Below are 26,792 nucleotides of genomic sequence, written 5' to 3' on the forward strand. Positions count from 1 at the left end.
ACCCTGACATTTATTCATATTTTAAAGTCCTATTTGACCTTGAACTGCAGCTAACTGGAGCTGAACTGTCAGCAGCTCTCTGAGGCTGGCAGATCGGCGCCTCTCGGCTAAAGGCGCGATGTCAGGGCAGCAGGAGAGGCTGAGCCACAGACAGAGGGTGAGGAATACAGCACCACTCACAGCTCAGTGCTCACAGAGCCACCAGCCAGCCCAGCACGTGCACCAGTGCAGATGATGCCTTGGGAGTTTAGATTTTGTCTTTTTCAAATCCTATACTGCACCGGTGCCTAGCTCTAAACTCCGTGTAAAGTGCAGTTAATTGTCTTCACGTTTTAGTCAGACAAAACAATCCCTCTGGGCCTGTGATCCAAGGATACCCTACAGCCTCAGGCCCTGAAAACTATAAACAAAAGTGAATTGGGGAAGGAGCAAACTGGGGGAATACGACTTCATTTCCTGAAGCCATAATTGGAGGATTAATGCCTGATATGCCAACAGACCCAACTTACTTCTGTCTGAAAAACTTGTGCCTGTTGTCCATCCTGGGTGTAGCCTCTGCAAGGCTTTTGGCTGCCAGGGTGTATTTATTGAAGGCCCTTGATAAATACTTACCCTACACTTATTGATAAATACTTTATCCTCTTAACTCAGTGTAGCCTCTGTTCCAGGCAGCCATTCCAAGGCACCACTGCTCGAGACTGCACATTCCTGCAGTACAAGTGTTCAGGAGCCAATGGATTTCTTGAGGAGGGATAAGAAGGGTGAGAGAAGGGAGTGAAGAAGGAATATGATGTGTGTGTGTGCACAGGCAGGATACTCCACGCTGTCCACAGCAGACTGCTGCCAGACTGGCCACAAGGGCTATTCTTGGCAAGTGGAGGGGAGACAGAGACAGAAAATGGCACCACCTCCCGTCCCTGGGGGATCAGGGACAGTGGTGGTGGCCTGGCCACAGAAGAATTATCAGAAACTCTGCAAGCCACCAGGAACCTGCCAGCACAACGGGGCAGCACCATCTGGAAACAGGAATAGGAAAAACAGATCTCAAGGGGATTGCTTTGGATGTGCTCTTGCACTCCTACTCAGACCCAGAATTTAGGACTCACTCATTCCTTCTGAAGTCCATCACCCTTGTCCTTCTTCAGTCAGGAATTTCACTCAGGCATTTCAAGTGCAGTTCTTACAATGTATGCAGGTGCTGGAACCTCCAGTAATCATTTCAGGTTTTCAATTCAGACCAATTAGTAGAGAAATACAATAAAGCTTGTTTTAAATAGTTTCAGCCTGGCTCTGCCATCAGATGACTCTCAGACATCTCATGAGGACATTTTGCCTCAGTTTCCCCTTGCTTTAGTGAAACAAAACACATTCACCTGCTTCCTCAGAGCATGCCAGGAGTTACAGACAGGACCTTCTCCGAGGTCATTGAATCACTTGATTTTCTTCTGATAGGAAGCTATTGGTGCAAATGACATTCTCTCAGAGACACAGAGGAAATCTAAGTAGCATTTTAGGTAGAAATATGCAGCCACAGTTTTACTAAAACACGTGAATAGATTATTTTATCACAGTCAAAACACTTGACTATGTGATATGCAGTTGCACCCAGAACAGATTTTGCAAATGTATTTTGTTGCTACTCTGGGTTCTCCTTGGCTGCATTTCTCATGCTATAAATTCTGTATGTCATATTAAATATGATTTCTCAGTGAGATCTGCTTTTTCTAAGCCTAGAATACGAATAGAAATGACAGTTATGTCATTTTTTGTTTGTTTTCCCTCTCTTTTAAATAGCTAACACCTTTCCATTATGTTGAAAGAAAGCTACCAATGGAAAACAATTGGCATTTTGACCAATGCTTTTGTGCACATTAAATATATGTCTAACACAGCCATGAAATCTAATCTGATGCTCATGGAAGAGAAACAATGACATATGAGGATGCAGAGGGAATTTATCTATGTGAATCTAGACTGGCTGCAGCACACAAGCAATGAAACTACACACAGAGCTGTGTTACAATAAACACTCTAATAAAACATTTCAGCCAACCTGCTTTCCTATTTTTCCTGTGTAGAAAGCATAATTTAAAAGCATTCTGAAATGTTGTGGCTATGAGTATTTCAATGAGTTTTTTTGCTGTCTGTGCTTGGCCAGATAAGGATCTGGTTCTGTGTTCCATGCCCTGTTCTGGCTCCTCTAACAGGAGGTGCCAGGTCTCTCACTCCTCTGGGAGCTCTTTTGGGGGAAAAGCACCAACTGCACCTCTCACTGCTGGCTAATCTGCTGCTGCCTTCTACACAAAATGCTCTTTCAAGCACAGTGTTAAGCTGCCCTTTTTTCCATGTCTTACACACAATGCAGATAATGATAAATTTGGCACCAAGGAGTGGACCTTTATCCAACAGCACAGCTACACGTGTTATTCCTTCCCTGCTCCTGAGCTCAGAGGTACCTGTCACACAGAGCAGCTCAACATGCTCTGCCTTATTCAGGTGACACTAGTGCAAGGATAATTATTAGTCAGTTAGAGATTTCTTTAGCAGACCAAAAAATGAACAGCAAAAAAAGATGTTATAGTACCTCACAGAGTCTCCCAGGCAGAATTAAAACAAAGCCAAGCAAACTTGGCCCCACAATTCTTAACCCTCCAAACCTGCAACTCTCAAAGATCAGCTCTGTTGCCCTCATGCTCCCATGACAAAAACACTTCAACTTGCCACTGGTGATAATTTGTGTGTTTATGTCATAAATAATGGTGACCTGAACACTCCTGCCAGGGTGACACCTCAGCTGTACATTTAACATCCTGTTAAATGGGGCTGTACATCTACAACCCCACCTCCAGACCTGCACTCAAGCCTGGAGGAGCTTCACAGCTCAGCCCTAAGGCTGAAAAGCACTTTCCCAAATGAAGTAATTTACCTGGAGGCACCTGGGGAAACCAACACAGCCACACATCAGCCCTGGTCACTGGCAAGGGAAGCAGTTTGGACTGTGACCCACACATCCACCAGCTGCTCCTCCAGAACTTACCCAGGCTGCTGGTCTGGCTTGGGGACAACCACACACGACACCACTCCAAGCCAAATCTTTGCTGCAATTGCAGAAATCTGGGCTGAAAGCACTCCTCCCATCTTAAGAGCCCTTTGTATGTCCTAGAGGTTCCTGATTAAACCTCTCATCCCCAAAAAATGAGAACCAACTGGGGAGCTACTCAAAAAGTCAATTAGGAAAGGGGCATCTCCTCTCTCTGGGAACAGCTGGTATCCTGGATCACTTTCACATCTTGGTTTTTTTTGTGTGGAAAAAGGATGCTCTCCACAGAACTGGTTTTCCATCTGTTTTAAGAGTTCTGAGAGAGATTCAAAATGGTTCCAGAAAAACTCAAAGAAATCTTTTGCCAGGTGTGCTGGGACCAAGCTAAAGACCTGACATTTGGGCATCTCTGGTAGAAAACAGCGCAAGTCAGGCTTTCAGTAATCAGCATCAAAATTTAGAGTTCTACAGACCATTTGGAGTTCTGCATGAGCTGTTATTTTGCAGCACAAAATATGTTGTATCAGAAAGTTTCTGAACAGCTGTATCTCATCCCTAGTGTTTGGTTCAGACTCATCATTAGGCAAGTGAAACCTATTTCAATCTCAACACAACTAACACACTCCTCTTCATTTCCTCCCCCCCTCTCCTTCAGTTCACACTTGCCTCTGAAGAGGAACATGTGTTAGATTTAGATCAAACCTGCAGGAAAGTGGCTGAGAAGAAAGTGGCAAAGACTAAGGAAGCATTTCCTTTCCTCAGTTATTTTGCTGTTGATCTCTTTCTGAAATTTCCAGCCCTGTGCTTTGATAATGTCCTGGTACATGAAAGAGTTTGTAACATAAAATGTTACACTCGATGGAGCATGATGTGATATTGGAGCCAAATGGCCAGATGCTCTTTTCTGAGCTATTTCCAATGCTCCCACTTTAGAGAGTTTTTTTTTAAAGGCACTCATAAGCTCCAGTCCTGTAGTGTGCTGGCAATTTCATGCTAGAGCACCACTGTGCTGTGTTCTGATGAAACCATTGTTTTTCATGCTAGGTTAAAGTTATCCTCAATTTAATAAAAAGAAAAATAATGAAGAAAATAAGAAAGAAAAGAAAAGAGGACAGTATGGTTCAAAGAAATTACAGACAGGTAGGGATTTGGGTTCTGTCCCCAAAACCAGGATCATCTCTCCCATTAAAAGTACAGTTAAGACTATATTAATAATCTGGTCAGAGAAAAACCCAGGTACTCTTAAATTCATCAGAGCAGGTCCAGAGCCACGTTTTAGCTGTTTGGCTTTGCTTTACACTGTTTGCACATCCAGTTCTTTCACATGGGAAAGACCCTTTACAGAGGAAACCCTCTGGTGTGAAATGTGGCTGAGGTCAGACATTTGAGCCCTGTCCCCGGCGCTGGTTAGCAGTGGAATCAGCCTGTCCTCATCTGCTTTTCCCACCACATTCCTGCCTGCTGGCAGCACTGGATGGGTTTTGGGCAGGGATCTGACCTCAGGGCTGGGATCAGAGTCCCTGGGACTGCTGACAGCTCCCACCCATTGTTAACACAGCAATCTCCCTCTGCAGCCCTGGCCACTGCTCACCTGGCCATGGGCAAGCACCAGTGGTGGCTCTGGCTGGTTTTGGACACTCCAGGGTTCAGCAGGCTGGGATTTAATGCTTGCACGAGCTCCTTCACTTGCCACAAAATCTGTCTGCTTTTCCAGACAGAATGCATTGCTGCTGGGCACAAATGCCACGCCTAATCTCATCCTGCCTGAACCTGCGGAACTCCGGTGGAATCAGGAGATGCTGAAGCCTTGGGTGTGCTGAGGGCCTGGCTCATCACTTCTGCACATCACCACAATTCTGCACATCACTACTGCTCCAACCCCTGCTCTGCAGAGGGAAGGGAGCTGTGAATTAATGTAATCCAGGCACCACGACTTCAATCCTTCCGTGATTTCTTAATGCTTGGCTCTACAAGCTTAGCATTCTTTTCCCTTAGGAAATACCTATAAAACGACTAAATTAAACTGGAGATGGTAAAAGGGGACACCTTTACTTATGCAGGAGGGTGAGACCTGGGAGATTTATCGTGAGATCTTTGCAGCCTAAGCAGTGGGGCAACTTCCAGTAACAGCAGATTACATCACTTACTAGGATTTTGCTTAGGCAGTGTAGAATTGCTCAGAAACATTTTAATAGCATTTAACTTCATGCTGAAAATGCTGATTTATTGCACTCCAGTGTGAATAGGCATGTCTAAGGACAGAGCACGCTACTTTTTCAGATGTCAGCAACTGTGGGGTTTTGTTAACATCATTTAAGTGATTAAACGTCTTTGAACTAAAAGGCTTTAAGGCTATTAAGTCAAAACTGAATTAATTTATACTGAAAATTACAGCTTGGGAAAGGGCAAAATAAAAATGAAGTATTTTCAGATTCACCATAATAAGACACTTTGATTAACCTCTATTTTTGTACAATTTTCACTTGTATTTTACCACAGCATGTGTGAAAAAATGATGGAATTTGAGTAACTGATCAGAACTGAGTTTCTATTTAGCTCTAAGACTAGGGACCTGGCCTCATGAATCACACAGAGCAAAAAGCATTGTCCAGAATTCAGAATTAAAGTTTGCTATACATAAACCTTGTGACATTTTTATTACAGCATACCAGTCTGGAATCTGCATTTAAAACACTGACTGCTCAAAGGAATCTAAATCTCTTTAGCTAAAAGTAATAAAATGAGGTCAAAAATTCACTACTCAACAATCTACCATTAGCATTTCTGCTCAGAAAAAATGTAGTTCATCTATTTAAAGAAAGTAAAGGCAGGGTATATAACATAAGTTTGGGAAATATAATGATTTGCTTGTGTATGGAAGCCCTTTAGGTAACGAGCTTCATTTCCTCATAAAGAGATTTTGGTGCATCTACACCAGGATTTTTTTTACAGCACACACAGTACTTGTGTAAGCCAGAGGTGGGTCTGCATTTTACACAGCCCATGGTTTCAGCTTGGCCTCCATGACCAATTAAATCACAAAACCAGAGAGCAACACAGGGTCTGAGCTGGATCCTGCTTGGGGTCAGCTCTTCTCAGTCCCGAGGAGCTCTGTGTTCCCAGAGCTCCACTGACAGTGGCCACAAAACTGGCCAAAGTTAAGTGGGACACACCTGAAGCTGACACAGTGCTACTGAGGATAAAGCAGTCTGATACTGGCCATAAAAGAAAAGGAGTTTTACTTCCAGTAATCAATGTGGAAACATATTTTTTTAATTTAATTTCTTTGGATTCTTAATGGTGGAAGCAAAACTTAATTTCTGCTAGAGCATCCTTTAAAATAAATGCTTGATCTCTTCCCACCCACCATTACAGCTGATGGGCACAAAGTAGAAAGAACAGCAATTCATTCACCTTATCACTGGAGCACCAGAGGAAGCGAGGGATCCTTAGTGCAATGATTAATGACTCACTATAAAAAGATGCATCATAAACTGCTTGTATTAGGTTAAATCATAAACTAGGCTTTCAATGTTTATATGATCCCTTTCTAAATAATTAAGTGTGTCTGTAGCTCCCACTAGGAGTGGAACTCACATGATGCTTGCAAACCATGCAGTTTCTTACAGGGTCATAATTTGGGTCCCTCACTTAAAGGGATTCCTGTCTTCCTCCACATTCAAGCACTGCTTGAATTTCTCTTCCTGTTGGGACATCTCTCTGTACTACAGGACAGAGAGACCATTTGATGTTCATGAGCAGCAAAAATTCTCTACCCTGAATTTAGGGTGTCTTCAGCCTGTGCTTATGAAGGGCAACTCATCCACAGAGGAGTCAGCCAAGACTGGATGCTGTAATTTCCTGTGTTTAGGTGCTAATAATAACTCCCATCAGCTTCAGTAGCTGGTTGGAGAACAGTGAGAGAATAGCACCATTTGTCCTACCAGAATCCCCCCAATTTATCCACCTTGTGGTGAAACTGTCACCTTTAAAAAATATAGTACAAGGTGACATTATGTAGGTGTTCATCTATTTCCTTACTATCACAAGCCTGCAAATGTGTCCATCTCCCTTTTGTTTCCCAGAACAGCTGATGCTTTTTCTCAACCAAAGCAGAATCTGCCTCTCTTGGCAAACAGACTTTGGCTCAGCATACAGTCCCCCCATCAGGAGAATGTTGCAGCTCTAACCACTGTGAAGTTTACACAGAAAATAATAGGACTTTAAAAAAGAGCTGCAGAGCACCTAAATATTTTCAGTAAGCACACTGGGTAGCCTTAGTCTGTTTCTGCACTGCTTATTCATATTCAATAAAGAAAAGCACTCAGGTTAATTATTTTAATGTTTCCATCTGTGGAATTTAGAAAAGGGCAACTGTGGAATACCCAAGATCATGATTTTTTAATAAACAATAGATTTCATGGGAATTAGCTGGGTTATCAAAGAGTATCCTCCCAAATCAGCTCATTAGTTTCACTGACTTTCCCTATTTCACTTTATTAAAATAATTTAAACAAGGGTTCACTAGATGCAATGTAATCTATCTCAGGCACTTTAAACCTAATCCCTTTTCTCTTAGCAGTAACATGATAATAGTTTGCAAAAAAGTTAAAAAGGATTATTTTTACAGCTGTTTCAAATAGGGACTGTTTTCAGCCAAGCATGTGCCACAACTCTCCCTACATCTTATTATTTATTATTATATTAATTTTTGTTCTTTACTTATTCGTTCATTTATTAATTCCTTTTTCTATCTTTCATTGTTTCCCACAAGCAGTCACACATGGTCAACAGCATCCCCCTGTGCAGGTGGGGAGGATGCACCAAATATCCCTGCATGGGTCACTGCACCAGAAAGGAAAGAAGTGATTTTTTTTTGCAATTTACTTGGAGGTTCTGGAGTTAAAAAAAACCAACTTGGCAAATTCACAGTGGTTTTATAAATAGCCTAGAGAGAAGGGAGAAGGTTCCTGTGCATTTTCACACTGTTAGTTTCTGACAGCTCTGAAAGATACACAGGAGGGGATCACACATAGGATTTGCAAATTAGGAGGCAGACACTGTGTATTACTTACCATGATGGATCCAGGCTGGAAACACAGAGTAACAGACCTGTGCTATGGACACACAGCTTATTTCACAGCAAACTCACACTCCTGTACTTTCATAAAACCTCTTCCAAACAGTAGGGTTAGCTTTTCTTATTGGGGAAAAAAAAACCCCAATCAAAATAAAACCCAAAGCAAGAGAGCTGGTTTATAGATCCAAGGTTTCTCTAGGCTTTAACAGGTCCTATCCCTGAAACCCCATCCTCACTCACCTCAAATCCTTGTCTCTTCAAGCAAGTGCTATTTCATAATCCTATTAAAACCTTTGCCTCTGTTTACCAGGAGCCCTAATGGTTCACAGCAAGTTCTCCTGGCCTAAGGAAGAGCGACAGCTTTCAGATTTCTTAGGAGGCTTATTCATCAGCCACACCAGAGTTTTGCCAGAGTGTTCAATCTATTCTGGGAGCAGCCATGTGGAAAAAGTTTCAAACAGCTCAAAGCCCTGCACAATGATAAAGGAAAGCTCACACAATCCTGGTAATAGCCTGACCCTCTTAAGGAAAATTGGATGATTTGTGGTAGCAGTTTTTCTGTCCCCTATGTGAATTCTGAACCTTAACGTATAAGCAGTGTATTCACACAGTCCCATTACAAACCCCATCCCTCTTGCAATGCTGGAATAACAAATACACACCCATATGTGAAAATAAACTCTCGTTGCAGTGACCTTCCTCCTCAGCCCAGTGGTGTGAAGGAGTTTGTAGCCATTTTAGAAAAGAAAAAAGAGCCAGATAAAGAATGGACTAATTTGATGTTCAATGTTTCACCATGAGCAGAATATATGCTTTAATGAGCACATTACATGCACCAGGGACATGTTACTGGGAAGCAGGGGATAAAGAGTAAAGGGAAAATAATTAAACAGTCAGCTTTATAATGAGGAAACTCTGTTCATGCAACATTAAGCGGCCTAATTTTCAAACACTAAGCAAAGACATGTTCCTTGGGCTTCACGGGGACTTGCTGGCAAGCACCACCTTGAAAACAAGGACAAGAAATCACCGGTATCAAACCTCCTTTAGGTCCAGGCCACAGGGACAGATGCTGTTCCAAAGTCATCTCTCCACACTTCACACTGACCTGTCCAATAGGATTGAATACCTGCACCCTGTAGTTCTTATTCTGTAAGGAGGATCCTTAGAGTTGTAAAATATCCCATCATTCATAATGTGTGTATGATGAACATCACAACTGACTTCTACCAGCCTGGCCTTATTTTTCTATAGATATTGCGTCTGTTAGACCACAAATGTACAACCTCAGCTACAGGCAATGAGCACATGGAGACTCAGAGTGGCTGTTTGCACGAGGAAGGTTTCTGGGAAAGGAGGAAACCTTTCTCACTGGGTTCAGACCCTGACAGGATGAACCAATAAAGCATATTCCTGACTGTTATCAGCTCTCTCAAGGCCTGTAAGGCCAGGAACATTCATTTAACTGGCACTGTCCCTTCCAGACAGTGTTGCAGCATCAGTAGCCCATCAGTCAGCCAGCCACGGGCTCCCCAGCACCCTGCACACAGACACTGCCCAGGGTCTCCTCTCTGTTACTCACTCGCATGCCTAACTCGATGTTTTCTCCTCCATACACCTCCATGCCAGGGTCAAGCAGGCCAATCTCTCCAAAATACTCTCGGTCCACCACAAAAGAGCATCCGATCATGGCTGGTGTCCTGCATGGAGAGATTAAAGCAACAAATTAAGCCATTGATTAGCTCCTACAGACCCCACCTCGTAACAAATTTACACAGATTAAACAGTTCTGAGTCTTCAAGTTTATATTCTAAATTTACCTATTAGCATCAATCACAATGCACTTCATGTATGCAAGAAATTCCAGTACTCCTCTATTTGGTGCTGTAATTTCTGAAGGCTTTCTGTTGAATCATTCTCTGGTTAGAAGTGGTCTCAAAGTTCCACAAAAAACACACAGGGTCCTGGATACTCCTGGCTGGGCACTCCCATCCTCTATTGATGCATATATTTATACACCAGGATCTTTGCATTTATAGATTCAAGTTAATTGATAAAATGCATTTTCCTGATTACATTTCCCAGAGCCAAGCCTGGAAACAGATTTGCCTAAAAAAGCTGAGAGTTCTCCCATACACAGGATGAGACATTTCCTATATACATCTTGATTTCACATCTTGTACCACTGAAAAGCATATCTTAGACTAACAAGGAATAAATTTGGTCTAGAGCTAAACTAAAAGAAGGATGCAACCAAGGTAAGGAAATTTGGTACCTTTGCAATGAAATAAGCCTTGGAGGGAATATTTCAGGTATATTTTTTTAAATTTTACCTAGGATAAAAGAGGAAAGGAGATGGGGGGAAGAAACACACACCACTTTCTTCATTTTACTTTTCATGTATTTAAAGCTGAACACTGGCTTCACTGGATCAAGGCATCGCTGCTTTGCAAAACTGAGATTCTAGTTTGGGCTTAGACTCATTATTTTTCCAGCCCTGCCTCCCCCACAAAAATCCTCTGGAGGCAGCTCCTTACAGGAGTAGGATGCTCCCATGAGGATGTCTCCTCCCTTTCTAATGAGGAATGGTACTGCCAGGCTTTGCAGACCACTCTCAGGTGCTGGAATCTCTCTCTCTGGGGAGTGGATTTCTGCAGCTATAGGCTCTGTCCATTAAAACATTGAGTTGTTAATTGAACAGGGGTGGGAAATACATTTTAGATGCAACTACATAATCATCACTCAGAGACGAATGCCACTGAGGATTGTTTTTGCAACTCCCTCTCTCCTTTCTATTTCTTCTCATTACATTTATTCAAATACAAACTTCACAAGCCTTCAGAGCTTTTACAGAAGAAAAAATAAAGTTTTCAGGAGCAAGCAACAGCAGCAGAACAGTAACAGAAGGAACCACATCCAGATTTTATAATTTTATACTGGACTACAGCATCACACTGACATATCGTGAACACTTTTCAAAAAATGCGCTGAAAAAGCTCAAGGCCCTCACTTGGCATTAGAACTGGATTTTTCCAGTACCTGAAATACTCCAGTACATCCACCACTTTTAGTGCAGTGCAGCAGATTCTCTTGAAAGCTAGAAATGACCACATGAGCAAAAGCAGCTGTGTTAGCACCTCTTACCCACTGCTCACTGCCCAAGGGGCAGCACATGAGGAGGTGAGGGCCCTCAGCACTTCACAGCTTCAGAGCACAACAAACTAACCTGCTTTATATAAAACAACCTTTTCCCTTAATCATGCACTCTCCAGTAAAACAGAGACACTTCTAGAAGGAGAAAACAGCAATTAGAAATATTCTATTTTTTACCAACACCTCAAAGGTGTTGTGAAACTTAATTGATCTGTTGAATATTCTTTGACACAATGGAGGATGTTATAAGCATTAATTATAATCAACAGCAGCACTCAAAGGATAATGTGGGAAACACAGCAAAATGGGTTTTGCAGCTAAAAGCAGCCTAGAATGGTATTGATTCTGCACTGGAGAAAGATACAGCATAGTCAGCTGGGGGGAATTACCTGATAGCACTGCTGTAGCGAGGAGACATGAGAGAAACGCTGCTCTGGGTAATGCCCTGGGAAAGGGAGGAAGCACAGAGGGGCTTCTGGAGCTGAATTCCCCATCCCTCCCTGCCTGTGGCAGTGGGAAGAGAGGCCCTGTGTGGGCAGGGCAGTGCCTGCCATGGGATGGGACACAGGGAACAGAGGGCACGTTGGCCACGGAACAAAGGCATGTGCTGCAGATCTGAGTCAGGACTATTTTGTGTCAGTGAGATCCCCAGGAGCACAGCTCTGTTGGTAAAATTCCAGCAGGTGCTGACACCTATTTCTCCAGCCAGGTGCATCTCCCTCCTCCCCCTTCCCGCAGGGAGATGCCTGGGGGCTTCATCAAGAGCCAGTGAAGGAGAAAGGGATGGGGACTAAGCTGCATGTGATACAGTCAGTCTTCCTCTGCCTTATGCATCTTTCTCTCCTGCCTTAAGGTCAGCATATATTTATATATATTCATTTATATATACATTTATATATACATATGTGCACAATGCAATCAGGTCACATTTGAAACAGTTTCCCGAGCAGCCAACTGCAACTTCCAGAAAAACTGACAAATGCTCACAATAAATACATAAATTCAAACCCAAATAGAACCATAAATAAATATATAAGCATAAATGTCTACATACAGGCATACTGAGAGAGACAAGGAGTTTCAAATGACACACACATCATATCTCTGAGTGTTCCACCTCTCCCAGCAGGATGTTTCTTTGATTCAGGTTCTTAAGCAGTGCCTCAGCCCTGGTCTGACATGTAAGTGGGGAAACCTGCATGGTACCTGCAGAAGTATTTCTATTTCTCCTACAACTCATGTCTTCCGCGAGGAAGAGTCACACCAAGCCCTGAGAACAGAACTCAAGGACAGATTTGCTGCTCAGGAGATACAGGGGGAAAAAAATGACAAGATGACAAGCTAATGCTCATCTGGAAAGGCAGAGCAAATATGGATGTAGAATAATTCTCTGATGCCTTATGGGAGTAAATTTTTTGGAACAGGCAGGACACCCATCAGAACCCAGACAAATAAAAGTGACACTGCTCTGTTACAGGCTCCTGTGAAGCAGAAACTGAAAAGATGGCTTTAAGCAGCCAATAAACACTCACCAGTTTTATTATTACATGGCAGCATGGTTTATCATGAAGGACTTTAGCTCCTAAGCTCAGGTACACAGGTGGATTTCTTCCCAGCCCAGATTGGTTTTATCAGTATTGTTATTGCAGACCAGCACAGGGCCTGGCTTGCACGTGAGATGGGCACACACACCCCCAGACAGAGGAAGCAGCACAAAACACTTCACTGGGGGCACATCAAACTCTAATTTATCTCCATGAGCAAGGCGCTGGCGCTTTCTGGAGCAGCTGATGCAGTGCATGTACGTACACATCCCTACTGGTACCAAGCTATGGCATATTAAAGCAGTAAGTGAGAACATATGCAACAATGAAATGCACCACTGCTGCTGGAGGAAGATAAAATGGAAAGCTGTGCAGCGCTTGGCTGGGTGAGGCTGACTAATGACTCTAATGTTAGTGGCTGCTGATCAAGGAATCAAATACAGAGCAGTCCATCATAATCACGGCAGGTGAGGGAAGACAAGTCAGAGCCAGAGCTCAGAATACCAGAAACCTTCCTTGCTGTTCCAAAACCCAGAAAATAAAAAAATATACAGCACACATTAAAAAACCCAGCTTGTTTCAATGCATAGTCAAATTCATCAGAAGCCCTCTGAAATAGGCTCCTTTGTTACACAGTTTGTTGCCAGATGATAAGGACGTTTTGGGGCAGCGTGCTCGCAGGAACACAAATGGAAAATGACGCGATGGACACAGTGTGTCAAAATAACAATCCTCATTTAAATCTTCACATTACAGACATCTTACATCTCAAATGTCAAACATGTAAAATGGATTGCCTGCAGAAGCCAACTCGGGGAACATCAATTGTTCTGAAGCTCAGAGTATTAACGTGCGGGGAAAAAAAGAACCGACTTTAAAGTGCAGAAATCAGGAATCTTTACAAAATCTGACACTTTGTTCTTGCTATTTCTTTAGCTTTGTTAGCACTTCAAGGCCACTTCCCCTTTGTCACTTAGCTCACAACAGCTGATGTGACATTTTATGGTGCACACTTGACACGACTGCCCAAGAGTACAGGACACTGGTGGGAAGGACAGTTCCTGCTCTTTCCCAGCAAGGCTGAGTAGAATCACACCAGTGACAGTGTTCAAGAAATTAGAGAATCAGGTTTCAAATAGAAAAATTCTTAGGAATGAAATACATCTGTTGTGTAGTCCCAGAAGAAAGCAGGAATTGGACCCTGCTTTCCAAATGCCTCACTCCATTCTGCACATCAATGATATTTATTCATACAGTACAAACATGAGAAATGCCAGGGCTCTGATCCTCACTGAGACCAGGGTACACATGTTCTTTAATGCTGAAAATCTCGAATCCCTTTGGAGATCTGTCAGGAAATATTCAGCTAAAGCAACCAAAAAGCCAGTCACAGGGTTATTTATTACCAGCCTTTTCTTTCACAAAACACACAGAGAAGCACAAACCAAACCCACTACATGCTGTCAAAGAAAGCCTTAAGAGGATCAGAGTGAGGAAGGACTAAATGAACTTGCAGTTTTCATGCTGATGAGCAGCTTTGCAATCTTATAAATGCACAGGACAAACACATGGATTCAAACACCATTAAAGTGCACCCATTTTCATGTCCTGTAAAGTGAGCTGAAACAGGAATCATGGTTGTAGTACTGGTTAGAAGATCAAAACCTGTACCAAACCAAGAGTCACATCTGAGATTTTTTTAAAAGTTTGCTCACTAGCCTGACTGCCTTCCTTTCGAAAACACACTTTAAATACTCCACAGCTACTAAGCTCCCACTACGACTGCTTTTAAATCTCAATCCTAAGGACAGGCTTCCTGATTGTTTTCATCAATAACACTCACACAGTCACTCTTTCCATTACCATAATTACACTTCCCTGTCACTTAAAAGCCACAAAATCACATTATATTTCCACAGGCAGGAACAACACAACAACTAAATGCTTTAGCAAATCCATCCAGGTGCTACAGCTTCAGAGGCCCCTCAGCACACAGAGCAGTGTTGCCATAAAGTGGATGTCCTGCTCTCCTAAATCCCTGCCTTCAAAGAACTTGTGCCCATGGAGACATGGAAGTGTTCATGGTTCCATGTGGATATCCCTGCATTTTAGGACTTGCAATTCTTAATTTGCAGAAGAGGTGCTTAGGCAGACACAGCGTGTCAGTGCTCCTGATATTTGCCAGCAAGGGTTGGGTTTTCTCCTCCTTCTGCTGCTTGTCTCACCTGTCTCTGGGCAGTTTATGCACTCTTGAATTGGAGGGGTTCTTCATTTGGGTTTGGGATAAAATTGCTGCTTTTTGGCAGCAGCTACTCACGTGCATCAGATTTTAACCCAGCCCAGTGCTTGAGTTTGGATTTGGTCACTTCTGTGTCAGTCCAGCTCAGTGCCAGCATAACACCAGCAAGAGCCTGAACATAAATCTGAGGAAGTCCATGGTAAATCAGGCCCTTAATTGCTGAGGTTTAACCTCTTAGTTCAGTCTTATCTGTTATGTGATGATTGTCTCTAGAACAGAAGATACTCAAATACTGGAGCAATCTGTGGGAAAATTACTGCAGTGATTTCACATATAAATTGTGAGTCATGAAGTGTGCAAAACCTTTCAGGACTGAAAGCTTTGGATGAGTAATTTTCCTTTATCAATAAACTTTCTCAGGGCTGAGTGAAACAGGTATAAAACATCTGCACTTCTAAAACAATGTGAGGTGAGCAGGGCATGTTATCCAGGAAAACTGATTTCCTAAGTAATTACTTCCCTGCTTATTGAGGTTTCAAGCCAAGCAAAAGGTCAGTGATGATGGACTGTGCTGTCCTGTAGTAAATAAGGTTAATATTACTGTATAGCTCTGTTTTGCAGTCACAGGGCATGAGAATGAACCTGAGTACAACTTGCAACACTTGCTTAAATACAGATTAAAATATTACTCTGCATAGGAGAAGGATCCTGTGAGGTGGTCCCATCCCACTGATCACTTAGAAATGGGACCAGTGTCAGTGTCTTCACTTCCAAAAGATGACTTGCATTTTGTTCAGATGGGAATGTTGTTTGAAGGGTCTGGATGAACTTTTCAGGATCCCTCAAGCTTTGGACTGGGAGGGAAGTACATCAGCTCCTCTGCCAGAGCCCACACTGGGATCATGCAGTAGAGTTTTACCTTATTTCAAGATGAAGCTGATACACATGAAAATGAAGATGACTTTAAGGTGGTAATTTGTGCTCCTCTTAAGAAGTCTTAAAAATAAGAGTATCCTAAAGTGCATACTTAGGCTTCAAATTTTTAGCATTTATTTCTAGAGTTGGTAACAACAGTACCCTTAACCCAGCACAATATGTCCCAGAGGAGCTGTTAGACAAGCATCTGGACTGGAGATGAAAATCTAGATGTGAATATTCAAATGAAGGGGAGAGAAAGCCCTTTTCACATCAGTTCCAATTTTCCACTGTAACACTTCTCAGAAATACCTTCACAATTCCTGTCACAGCATTTCCTCAGAAAATTCCATTTCTGCAATGTAAAATGTTCTCTTATAGGGAAAAGTAAATTGACACACTGACTGCACTGTCTGGTGTGGGTTCATTTTAAAATTCAACCAGCAGGAAAACTCTGAGCATGTGCAAAGTTCTTGAAAAAAGAACCCAAACCAAAAAACCCCCAAACCAAACCAAATCAAACCAAAACAAACAAACAAAAGAACCCAACAACAAAAACCCACCAAAAAAACCAACACAAAAAAACCCCAAAGAAAGGACAAAAAGAGCAGCTCTCAAACACAGCTCCTAGTGGTGCTCCTGGGTTTGGACTGATGGCTGAGACTGCTGCCCACAGAACAGAACTGAAACCAGCCTCTTTGCAATCACACACACAATTCCTTTGTTTCTCATACACACAATGGACCAGAGTCCACTGGAAAATAAAAGTTAGGATGAAAAGGACCCTGCTATCCTACCAATGGCCAGAACATGTGCTTGAAGCACACGCTCCGAGCCAGAGGACTTGTGTACATTGTGGGGCAGCTCTGAGAGGCAGCACACACATCCACAGCTTTACAGAGCCATCCGTTTTCTCCAGCCTCACTTTGTTATTCCTGCACAAAACCTCGTTCACCCGAATTCCCCCTGGCAGACAGCTGAGATGGAAACATCGCTCGGCCCAAAGTGACAGCACGGGGGAGATTTACCTGATGGGAGCTGACTCATCCCCTTTATCGAGCCAGTCCTGTGGTGGGATTATGTACATGCACCAGAGCCCCCAGTTGTAGCCGTGGGCTGCGTTGGCGTATTGCTGCACTTCAAAGGTGTTGTACTTGATGTTGTCAATCGCGGGCAGGATGATCCGCTTGCGATCCTCCTTGATCCGGGTAAGCGCGGGTTCCACCCTGAGAGCAATGAAAACAGCACAATGTTTTACAGCCAGCCCGTAATCCCAGGCTGATAAAATGAGGTTCTCTAATCCTGTGAGCATCAGCCCAGTGAGATGGAAAGCCCAGAGCCCGGCAGAGAGGGACGGGGTACGGATCGCAGGCACACGCTGCACGCAGCACCTGCACAGGAATTACCACCTCTGGGAAGCTGTGCCTGAGTCTAACAACACAAAATTTGAGCAAACACATATTCTGAGGCCTGGAGACTGTTTATTCATTTCATGATGGACAAATGTTGAGAGACACCATCACCAATAGAAGCTAAATGGTCTCCTACTGGCTACACCACCAGGATTCCTGGTAGCAATTAAATACTGGCTGACAGGGCCTGAAGAGCTAAAAACACCAGGGGCTGCACGAATCCAAAGGTTACTCAAAGGTTTTAATCCTGTTTCCCAAGACTGACCCCATCACATCTACTTTGAATGAAATGTGGCTGCATTATGCCTTCTAAAACCTCTTTGGTGATGAGAAGATTTCAGGTGCCAGATGGTGCAAAAGCAGCGAACTGCAGGAAATGTTCCATCGTTTCAAAAGGCTTTAAAACATCAATGTGCTTTCCACAGAAGCTACATCCCAAAAGGAAAGTATAAAGCTTCAGTGCAAACACTCGTTTCTGACCAAGGTAGTCTGAGTTTGTTATGAATTTACAGAGAAACTGATCCAAAGAGGTAGCAGACTTACATAAGGGTGGAAAGAATTCCTCAAAGCAGTAGTAGAAAGGGCCACTGGTTCACTCTTTTGTAAGTGTGTTCCCCTTGAAATGTGCTTTGAAGATTTTACAGAAATTCACATGGATCTTTAAGGGAATGGTGGTTTGCTGAGACTCACAGAGGTAGGAGGATTTGAACACTGATATTTTCTTACTTTTCTTTGGCTGTTGGTCAGAAAGCAATTGCTCCTTTGTGGTTTCAAGCTTTTTACCTCATATTTTGTTTGTTATATTCAGTTTGTTACCATGAATTTTCCTGTGTAGGCCAACAGAAGTGACTGTATATGGCTCAGACTCTCAATCCATATGGGTTTTAGGCCACACTTGTGCAGCCCCATAGAGCCAGTATGACCTACCAGATCTGGATAAGCCACTTCCATCATTACTATGAGATTATGTTTATGAGATTAAGTATTTTTACAACCAGTGGATGGGAAGCAGAAAAACTCTTGCAAATCCAACAAAGCAGGGACAAACGCAGAAAAGCTGAATCTGCTTTGTTCTTCCCATCGTGTTGTCTCTGCTCAGCAGCAGAAGCAAACACAGAATGATGGACATGCCATCACTAATCTGGTGACTCCATGCATGGACACAGTAATTCTTGGGCATAAAGCTCTCCTACTCCCCTCTAGACTGCGAAACAAAGGATTTCAAAACACCAGACAACAGGTACAGGTGTCACTAATTGTTTGCCTGACTCCCATGGTATGAACAAATTTATTATGTTTGGGTCTGACTCCCAGATCTGCCCTATGAAGCAGGAAAGCTGCTGGCATGCCTTCTGAAGCAGAAATCTGTACATGGGTTTCTTCTGCAAGAATCAAACTCTGTCACTCATTACTGTCTGATTCTGGAAACAGGTCTTTGACACACAAGGAAAGACTGGGAGTTTTCCAAACTACTTTTATCTCTCTTGGTGGAAATTCTTTGGTCATCAAATCCTCAAGTCCTCAATTAATGGCATGTTTATATTATACAAAGCAAGAATAACCATCATACTTAAAACTATCCTGGAGGTTCCATATCCCTTCAACAGTTCCTCCTGGGGTGCTCATTTTTCAAGTATTTTACTTTGCAGGGTAGATTGAGATTGTGTAACGGAAAAGCTGAAAGAAGATAAGGAATTCTTCTCCCTTAATGTCAGATACTTGCAATGGACTCCCCACATGCACAGTAATTGCCTCCAACTTTCATTCTCAGCAGAGAGAGGCAGAGGCTGGCACTTTTATAGTCAGATGCTTCTCATAATAATGTAGACACTGAAACTGGGTGAGATTAATAATGTTCCAGAGGAGCCTATTTTGAATATTAAGGGAATTTAGCCTGCTACTTTGTGAGACATCTTAAAATTGGACTGCTGAAGTGTATCTCAAATAATGGTTAGAGAAATAATGTGAAGAAAATATTCAACAGTCACACTGGTTTTCTGCCCTTAATCATATTTGTGATTGTGTTAATCCAATACTTGAGTCTTGGAAATGCTAACCTGGGTCCCCATTTTCTTTTTTACATGAAGAACAATCCATTCCCAGCTCTGGTGCTGCTCTCACACAAACTATCACCAACCTACTCCTGTCATTACACCTGAGGAATTTCTGTGTTTTCCCATTTGTGTGGCTCACATTTATTACTGCCTGACATGGTGTTTTGCATCTGAATGGCACAAGGGGAAATCTCTGGAATGTAATACAACAATTGGGGTCAAAATACATTATGAAATCCCATTAATATATATCAACCTATTCATGTGAAATCACAGATTCTGAACTTTCATGAAATTCAAGGCATCTGTAAGCTGTCCATGTGATGGAAGTTCTGTTTAAGTCCCCTGCACTCAAGAAATGTAAATATTTAAGATATTGCTGCTGCAACAATAGTTGATTTCACTACCCTCAGGTTACAGATGAAGTCAAGTGCTGTGCCAAGGTTATGGAGTCAATTGCTATGAAAGCAACTGCTAGAACTTTATCTTCTAAACCTCCCATTTCACCCATGGAGGCGATTTCCTAGCTCTCTTGGTATCCAGACCTGCAGAAATCACATCCCTGCATGTATTAGGAGCAGGAAACATTCAGTATCTGGACAGACTGCACAACTACCCAACTTCCAAAATATTTTCACACCCACAAGTAAGAAAGTAGGCTCTGAGTCACAGATGGAAAGAGAAAATCCAGGACAGAGCTGCTCTCTTAGCAAAAATGCAGAATGGAGAGCCTTTTAATTAAACATTGCATACCTGGGAGATTTCACAGCCTGTCCTGCCCTATAAAAGACAGCAGAGAGAGCAGTGGAGTATTCAGAGGCTGAGCCCAAGCTCATCTCTGTGAGATCTGCAGGAACACTCAAATCCCAGATCCTGCCAGTGGCCTCTCACTGCCAACACTGCTCGTGGGCAGTTTTTCTGCCTGCCAAGATCCCCAGGCAGTGGCCAATAAAGAAGGACTATGAGTTTGGACTGGGCAATGCACTGTGTTTGCACTGCTTATCTTGAGTAATCCATGGAATATGAGGGGGTTTCATTGCTATTCATGGCTAGCAAAGCCCAGCCTCAGAGCTGCTCTATAAGGCTGAGCTGAGATGCACATTCATCAAATCCTTTGTCAACTTCCCTGCTCACTCTGGCTTTATGTAATTGCTTCAGATTTTTTTTAAGAACTATTATTAAATCTTTCCAAGTAATTTCTAATTTTTTTTTCCTAATTTCAAACTGCTATATTAATGTGTAGATTTACCCATCCTCTTTATATACATCTTTCCATGTTTTTTTTTCTTTTCCACTTTGCCTCATTTTTTCTGCTGTCCATCTGCAGAAGTCAGGTACTTGTGGGAGCTCTCAGGACTGAAAGGATAAGAGGGGAAAAGGTTGCTGAAGTCCAGCTATGTCCAACACACTGAGCTGATGAGCTGCAATATGTGCTTGGAGCATTGCCTTTCCACATGCCACCGCTGGCAGCGAGGCAGGATTCAGCCCTGCCTGAGTAGGTGCATAAGCCAGGGGTGAATTTTGGGATCCATCTCCATTTTTCATAGGTGCAAAAATATTTTGGTTACTAGTTTGCATCTGAGTCAAGGTACTTTATGGGCAAAGAGCAACAGGCATTGTTAACAAGTTATTTACTGGAGCAAGAGGGAAAGTTCTCCCAGGCATATTCAGTAAACTAAATATAATCAAAAGATTCTGCTTTAGAGGGAGTGCTTCACATCATCCAACTGGGTTTTTTTTCCAGTTAATAAAAACCAAGCAGACAGTTTGGACTGGAATTTGAACATATGAAGATCCTCTTCCTCCCTTCCTCTCTAAAACTACGTATTTGTCAGTGTCCTCCTCTCTCTCTGGAAAGATTGCTGGTGAATGGATAAAACCAGAAGAGAAAGGACAATAAATTTAGTTCTCTTATAGACTCCATTAAGCTAAAGGGTATTTTCACTTCAATTTTATCCACTTTGATTTGTCTGAGTCTGTTGAGCACATCACTAAACAGCACATGCATTCGATGCTTTTGCCTACCAGAGCAAAGATTTCTTCATTAATAGCAGATTTTCCAAGGTGCTGAGCACCCATGATGACTTTACTGGGAGTTCCAGCAAGGCTGGTTCTGTGGGATTCAAAGAGTAAATGCTCCCAAGATAAACAGTGGAGGTAGGAAAAGAGTTGGAAGACAGAATTTAAGCCAGAGTACAGAATAAGCCTGTAAGAAGATTGAGAGCAAAGGCAGGGGCCATACTGTGATCACATAGGCCTCTCTAATCCCATTGTGAGTCTATCTCTGAACATATATGCATTCTGTATTTAACACTGGCTTGATTCAGAGCAGCTCAAACCCCACAGGAAACCACAGCAAACAAAAACTCTGTGTTGTCTGACGTCTTTATCAGATTGCGGGAGAATTCATGCCAAACGGAAAGACTGTTTTTTCACAATGCTAAAAAGAACAGCTTCTTCCAGATAAAAAGCAGATAAAAAGAAGTTAGTAATGAGCTCCTCAGTGCACATGATTATATAATTCACCTTTTAAAATATGTAAAAACACCCGCTGACTTCAAGCAGACTTTAAAAAAAGCACAACATTGGAATAAATGCACACAATCCCAGGGAATCCACATGCATGCCGCAGGCCAGATCCTCTGCTGCCCAACTCTGCCACTTCAATGGCCTTCACAACTTCAGGGATGCTTTGCTAACACGCAGCATCTGAGAAGCAGACCTTACCTTCCAGTTCTTAGTTAGGATGGCTGTACGAGGCATTTGTCAATGAATTCCTCCCTGCAGCCCAAATGTCACTTTTTTCTAAATTTGTTCAAAAGTAAATCCTTTCCTAAATGACAGAAATTGCACTGGGAATGTTTCTCCAGTTCTGCCCTATCCCAGCTGGGAACCCAAATACCCTGATCTCTGGGTTCTTTTGAGACAAACATGCCTCTTTTTGTTTTTTCTTCTCCACCATCACTATGCTAATTTTTACTCCAATAAAAAATGAAGAACTGACATTAAGAAAAATCCTTCTTTTTCCTACTTCCACAAATCAGAATTTCCTCTTCCTGCAAGCAGTTAGGGAAGAGTCCTTCTAAGACACAAATGAAAGACAACACAGTTTCATCTGCTAGATTTTATGGCTCAGTGGGTTTAACACCGTATTGTACTCTGGCTCTACCACTGTCAGGTACCATGAAGTATAAACTTAACAGAGAAATGTAAGAGAAGAGAAAGCTGTGTAAACTGAAAGCTTATTTTGCATGATTTTACACGCTACCCCACATTTCACTGACAATATACATTTATCAGATGCAGACAAGCAGATCTACTGACATACATAATTCTTCACTGAGGCCATCTGCAGAATATTTAATGCGGAATGCCTTCCCTGTAAATAAGTGTTCAGAGATCTAAAAAAGAAATAAATTTCATTCTCTCTTCCTCAGTCTCTGAGAGGAGAGAAGTGTCCAGCCTGACATCTCCAGCAGCATTCTGTGTACCCAGGGAAGTTTCAGACCCATAGTCCCCAGATGGAGCAGAGGGAACGCGGCACCAACGCCTGCTGGAGAGTTAAAGATCAGCTCTTTGGCTGCCAAACCTCAATGGCTCTTTTCTGCACCACTGAAAAGCAACAAGGATGCTTCAGTGAACATTCTAGGTTGTTGAGGTAGATGAATAGTTGAAGCTGCTTTTCTGGTACATGCTCTACGTGCAGGCTGGCACTGTCCCACGGATCCCAAAGGCCCACATGGCTTCTGTTGCATACTGCACTCAGATTATATTGGTTTTGCAATCTAAAAAGTGTATTCCATCAATACACTTTATATATAGAGTTATATATAATACATATACTTTATATATATATATATAATATTATATATTATATAATAATACACTTTATATATAGAGTTTATACAGTTATCAAGTTACTGAAGTGATCCTAAGGCTTTGGATGAGGAAAAGCTCCCTTAACAAAGACATGTCCTTCCCTTTCCACTTGGGTTTCCCAGTTCAGCCGTGGCCTGGTACCAGAGTTGCTGCAGTGAACCATGTCCTGAGCACCAGGGGTGTGCTTGAACGCTCCAGAGGGGAGAGACTGCACAAGAGAAGGATTGCAAAGGTAATTTCACCTTCACACTTCTCTCATTTAGAAGGAAAGAGACACCTGGACCTTGCCATGTCCCCAGAGAGCCACCTGAGCTTGAAAAGGGAGCTTTACCTGCAGGTAGAGACTGGCTTCCAGTACATTGCATGAAAATGTCACCAGGGAACTCTCAGGGGGTCACAAAGACCCTGTGGCTTTACCCCAAAAAAGCACAACCACATCTCTGTTACAGAGTACTTGGGATAACCAAAGTCAGTAGAAAATCAGGAGGAAACCAACTTCCTTTCCTCCTTTACACACCTTTTTGAGAATCCATTGCTTATGGCCACCACAACAAATTGCACTACACCTTACAGTATAAAGTAGCATCTGCAAAGTACCATCCATATGCCTAGGGTTCTTGATATTTAGCTCTTCTTAGTTTATTAAAACACCAGTTTTGTATATTTTTAAAACACTGACAACTTCAGGGATAATCCATAAAGATGGGATGTGCATGGCACAATCTGATGGATACTCAAGTTATATTTCATGTTCTCTTTTTCATGTCAGTCTCTGTCTGGCTGGTATGTTGAAATCTTTTGATTAAATCCTTATACTTCCTGCTCCCTTATTGATACTCGCCCTTTGTCTGGCAAAATTTTAATTACTACAGGACTGCATAACTCTATTCAGTGCTCTGACAATACCAATGTGATAGGAGCAAAAGCAATTCCTAAGATAGAATGCAACTATAATACTCTATCATTATGTCTTCTTTTATGGCTCCTAGCACCCTCTTTATGGCTGCTAATATATTGTGGTTTCTGCCTTTCACGTACTGATTTCTGCTCTCCTTCACTCAATGTGTCCTTTTTCTCAGCCAGAGAATTAACACCCTATCTCTGTAATCTCTTTCCTGCTCCAGACATAATGTAGAGAAGGTCTCTTCTCCTTGTCATGCTATTCTTTCCCATCTCTCAAAGACAGGAGTTTATACAATGCTCTGCATGTTCTGCAACACAATCAGCATCCGTGCTGCTTTGCTCTCAGTGTTACTGGGGATGGCTTCAGGCATGCTGGGTGGACCTAACGCAGAAGTGAGAGCAGGAATGCTGAAATCTTCAGAGGACTGGAGGAAAACAAACTGAACACGATTAACTTTACCCTCAGAGAGGAAAGCACAGCAGCTTTTTCTCCCTCTTGGCTCTGCTGGGTTGCTGACTCCCATTGACATCAAGAAATATTAAAAATAGACCAGGTTCTACTACAACAGGACAGGTAGAAGTTTACATATGAAATGTACACGTCCATTACCCTGTAATTCTAATTTAAAATTCCATTTGAGAATTAACAGCAATGGCCTCCCTTGCAGGCAGTCCTCTCCACTTCCACTCTCACAGCAGCTGTGTTGGCTCACACTATCAAAAGCCTTAAGGGGAACAGGTCAGCCGAAAATCACTGCTCTGAGATAACATATTTCTACACCTGAGAAGCCAAAAAGCAGCAATTAAACACAGCAAAATAAATAATTCAATAGCTAATTTGACCTGCCAGGTTGTAGAGTATTTTTTTATATCCTACCAGATTGTAATTTAGTTTAGAAGAAGTGTCCCTGGAGAGCAATGCTGAGAGAGCCCATAAAATGCTATAGTACGACATCAGGCAAAAAGCCACCTGTAAATGGGCCACTATTGTTAAAAGAAGTTTTTTTTCTTGTCACTCCTGCATATTTCATGAGAAAGTGATGAAGTCCTTCTTTGATTCTTTATGAATTAATCTGCCAACTGATTAGGCAGGTAAAGCAGCCATAGATTGGGAAACTAAATTGCACTGCAGGCACTTGACTTTAGATGGAACACAAACCAAACAGAAAGCTAATGTTCTTCTCTGTGGCAAAAAAATTGGCTTCTTTTTAATTGCCTCACAAATAATCCATAGACAGCTTTTAGTGGGAGCAATCCACGTGGCCTCTGAATGCATAAATAAAATAATTGAAAATGGAGGGAAATGCTCATGCAAGGTGCAATCCTGTAGGAGAATAGAACAGCAGAGCTTTAACAAGAGACTCCCACCTCATTCCTGAGTTTATAAAGCTGAGGACTGGGGGCAGTGCTAACCTGGTAGGAAAAAATAGAGCAGTCCAGATGGAAGGACTTTAGTTCCTCCCAGTCAAAGGAGATGAGATGAAAATGGAGAGGACAGGCACAGGTGGACAGAATTAAAACTAGGAGGAGGTGGCTGGAGCAGGGATTGAGACTGCTCTGAGCAGCCACAAGGGTTGAGTGGAGCAAGAGGAGAAACACCAGCAGGAAACAGTCCCAGCCCACAGGTGCAGCTCTGAAATGAAGGGATACAGGATGCTCCTGGAGCACATTTGCTGTCCCCATGGATCCACCAAGTGCCCCACAGCAGGGGCAGAGCCTGGCTCATCAGAACAGCTCAGACCTGAGAGCGCTGCTGGAAGGAGGATGCACCAGGCAGGGGGCAGAAAACACAAACCTTTTTTCTTGGATATACACACTCTCATTTACTGAGCAGTCCAGGTTCTTGCTATGCTGATTTCAACCCTTTCTGACATTAATGCAAAACAGTACAGTAAAAAAAACAACCCCTAACAAACCCCAAAGCAACCACAAAGCCCTTTCCTGCTTACTGACACCATTGCTGAGCTTCCCTGGGTACAGTACACCCGTCAGATCTCAATGTCCTTATGAAATGATAACAAAATTCTCCTCAAGCCCCAGAAAAGGGCAGCTTGGGCAAGACAAGCACTGGGGACAGCACCCAGAGCATGCTCTCCCCAGTCCCTGATCCTGTCCCATAGCTGATATTACCCTAGATGAATGCTTGAAAAAATGTGAAAAATCTACCTGCTTTAAAAACAAATAAATAAATTAAACCAGCTCTTCAGCATCTAGAAAATTACTACAGCTGCTATTACAGTCTAACATAGTCCTAAGGAAAAAAAATGGGATTAACATAAAGCAGGTGCACTACAAGACTTATTTTATTGCATCTTCCATTTTATAAAGATATTCATGAACATATAAAAATAAACACTCTACTCCTTTGCAATTAAGTTTCTCTCTAGTTGTAAGTACAGCTATTTTTAGTTTTAATTTGAGGATATCTCCCAGAATTGCAGAGTGTAATCATTTCCACCATAACTCTGCATCATCATTATCAAATACCAGCCTATCTTTGGAAAATGCACGTTTTACATGCTGAAGGTCCCAGAAGTCCTTTTGCAGCTGATGGTACAGATCAGCTCCTACGG

The 26,792-nt window shown here is 42.4% G+C and overlaps 1 protein-coding gene across 1 annotated transcript in view; it reads right to left on the reverse strand.

The window, feature by feature from the left end:
* GALNT9 (polypeptide N-acetylgalactosaminyltransferase 9) overlaps window positions 1-26,792 on the reverse strand; it is a 123,860-nt gene that overhangs the window by 49,746 nt on the left and 47,322 nt on the right. Inside the window, exons 5-6 of the mRNA XM_058851702.1 lie at window positions 17,000-17,197; window positions 9,703-9,820 (exon numbers count right to left, since the gene is read on the reverse strand). Of these exons, the coding sequence (XP_058707685.1) occupies window positions 9,703-9,820; window positions 17,000-17,197 (316 nt within the window). The remainder of the gene's footprint in view (window positions 1-9,702; window positions 9,821-16,999; window positions 17,198-26,792) is intronic.

Source organism: Poecile atricapillus, chromosome 16, assembly GCF_030490865.1.
Source record: "Poecile atricapillus isolate bPoeAtr1 chromosome 16, bPoeAtr1.hap1, whole genome shotgun sequence".
In the NCBI taxonomy this organism is placed as follows: domain Eukaryota; kingdom Metazoa; phylum Chordata; class Aves; order Passeriformes; family Paridae; genus Poecile; species Poecile atricapillus.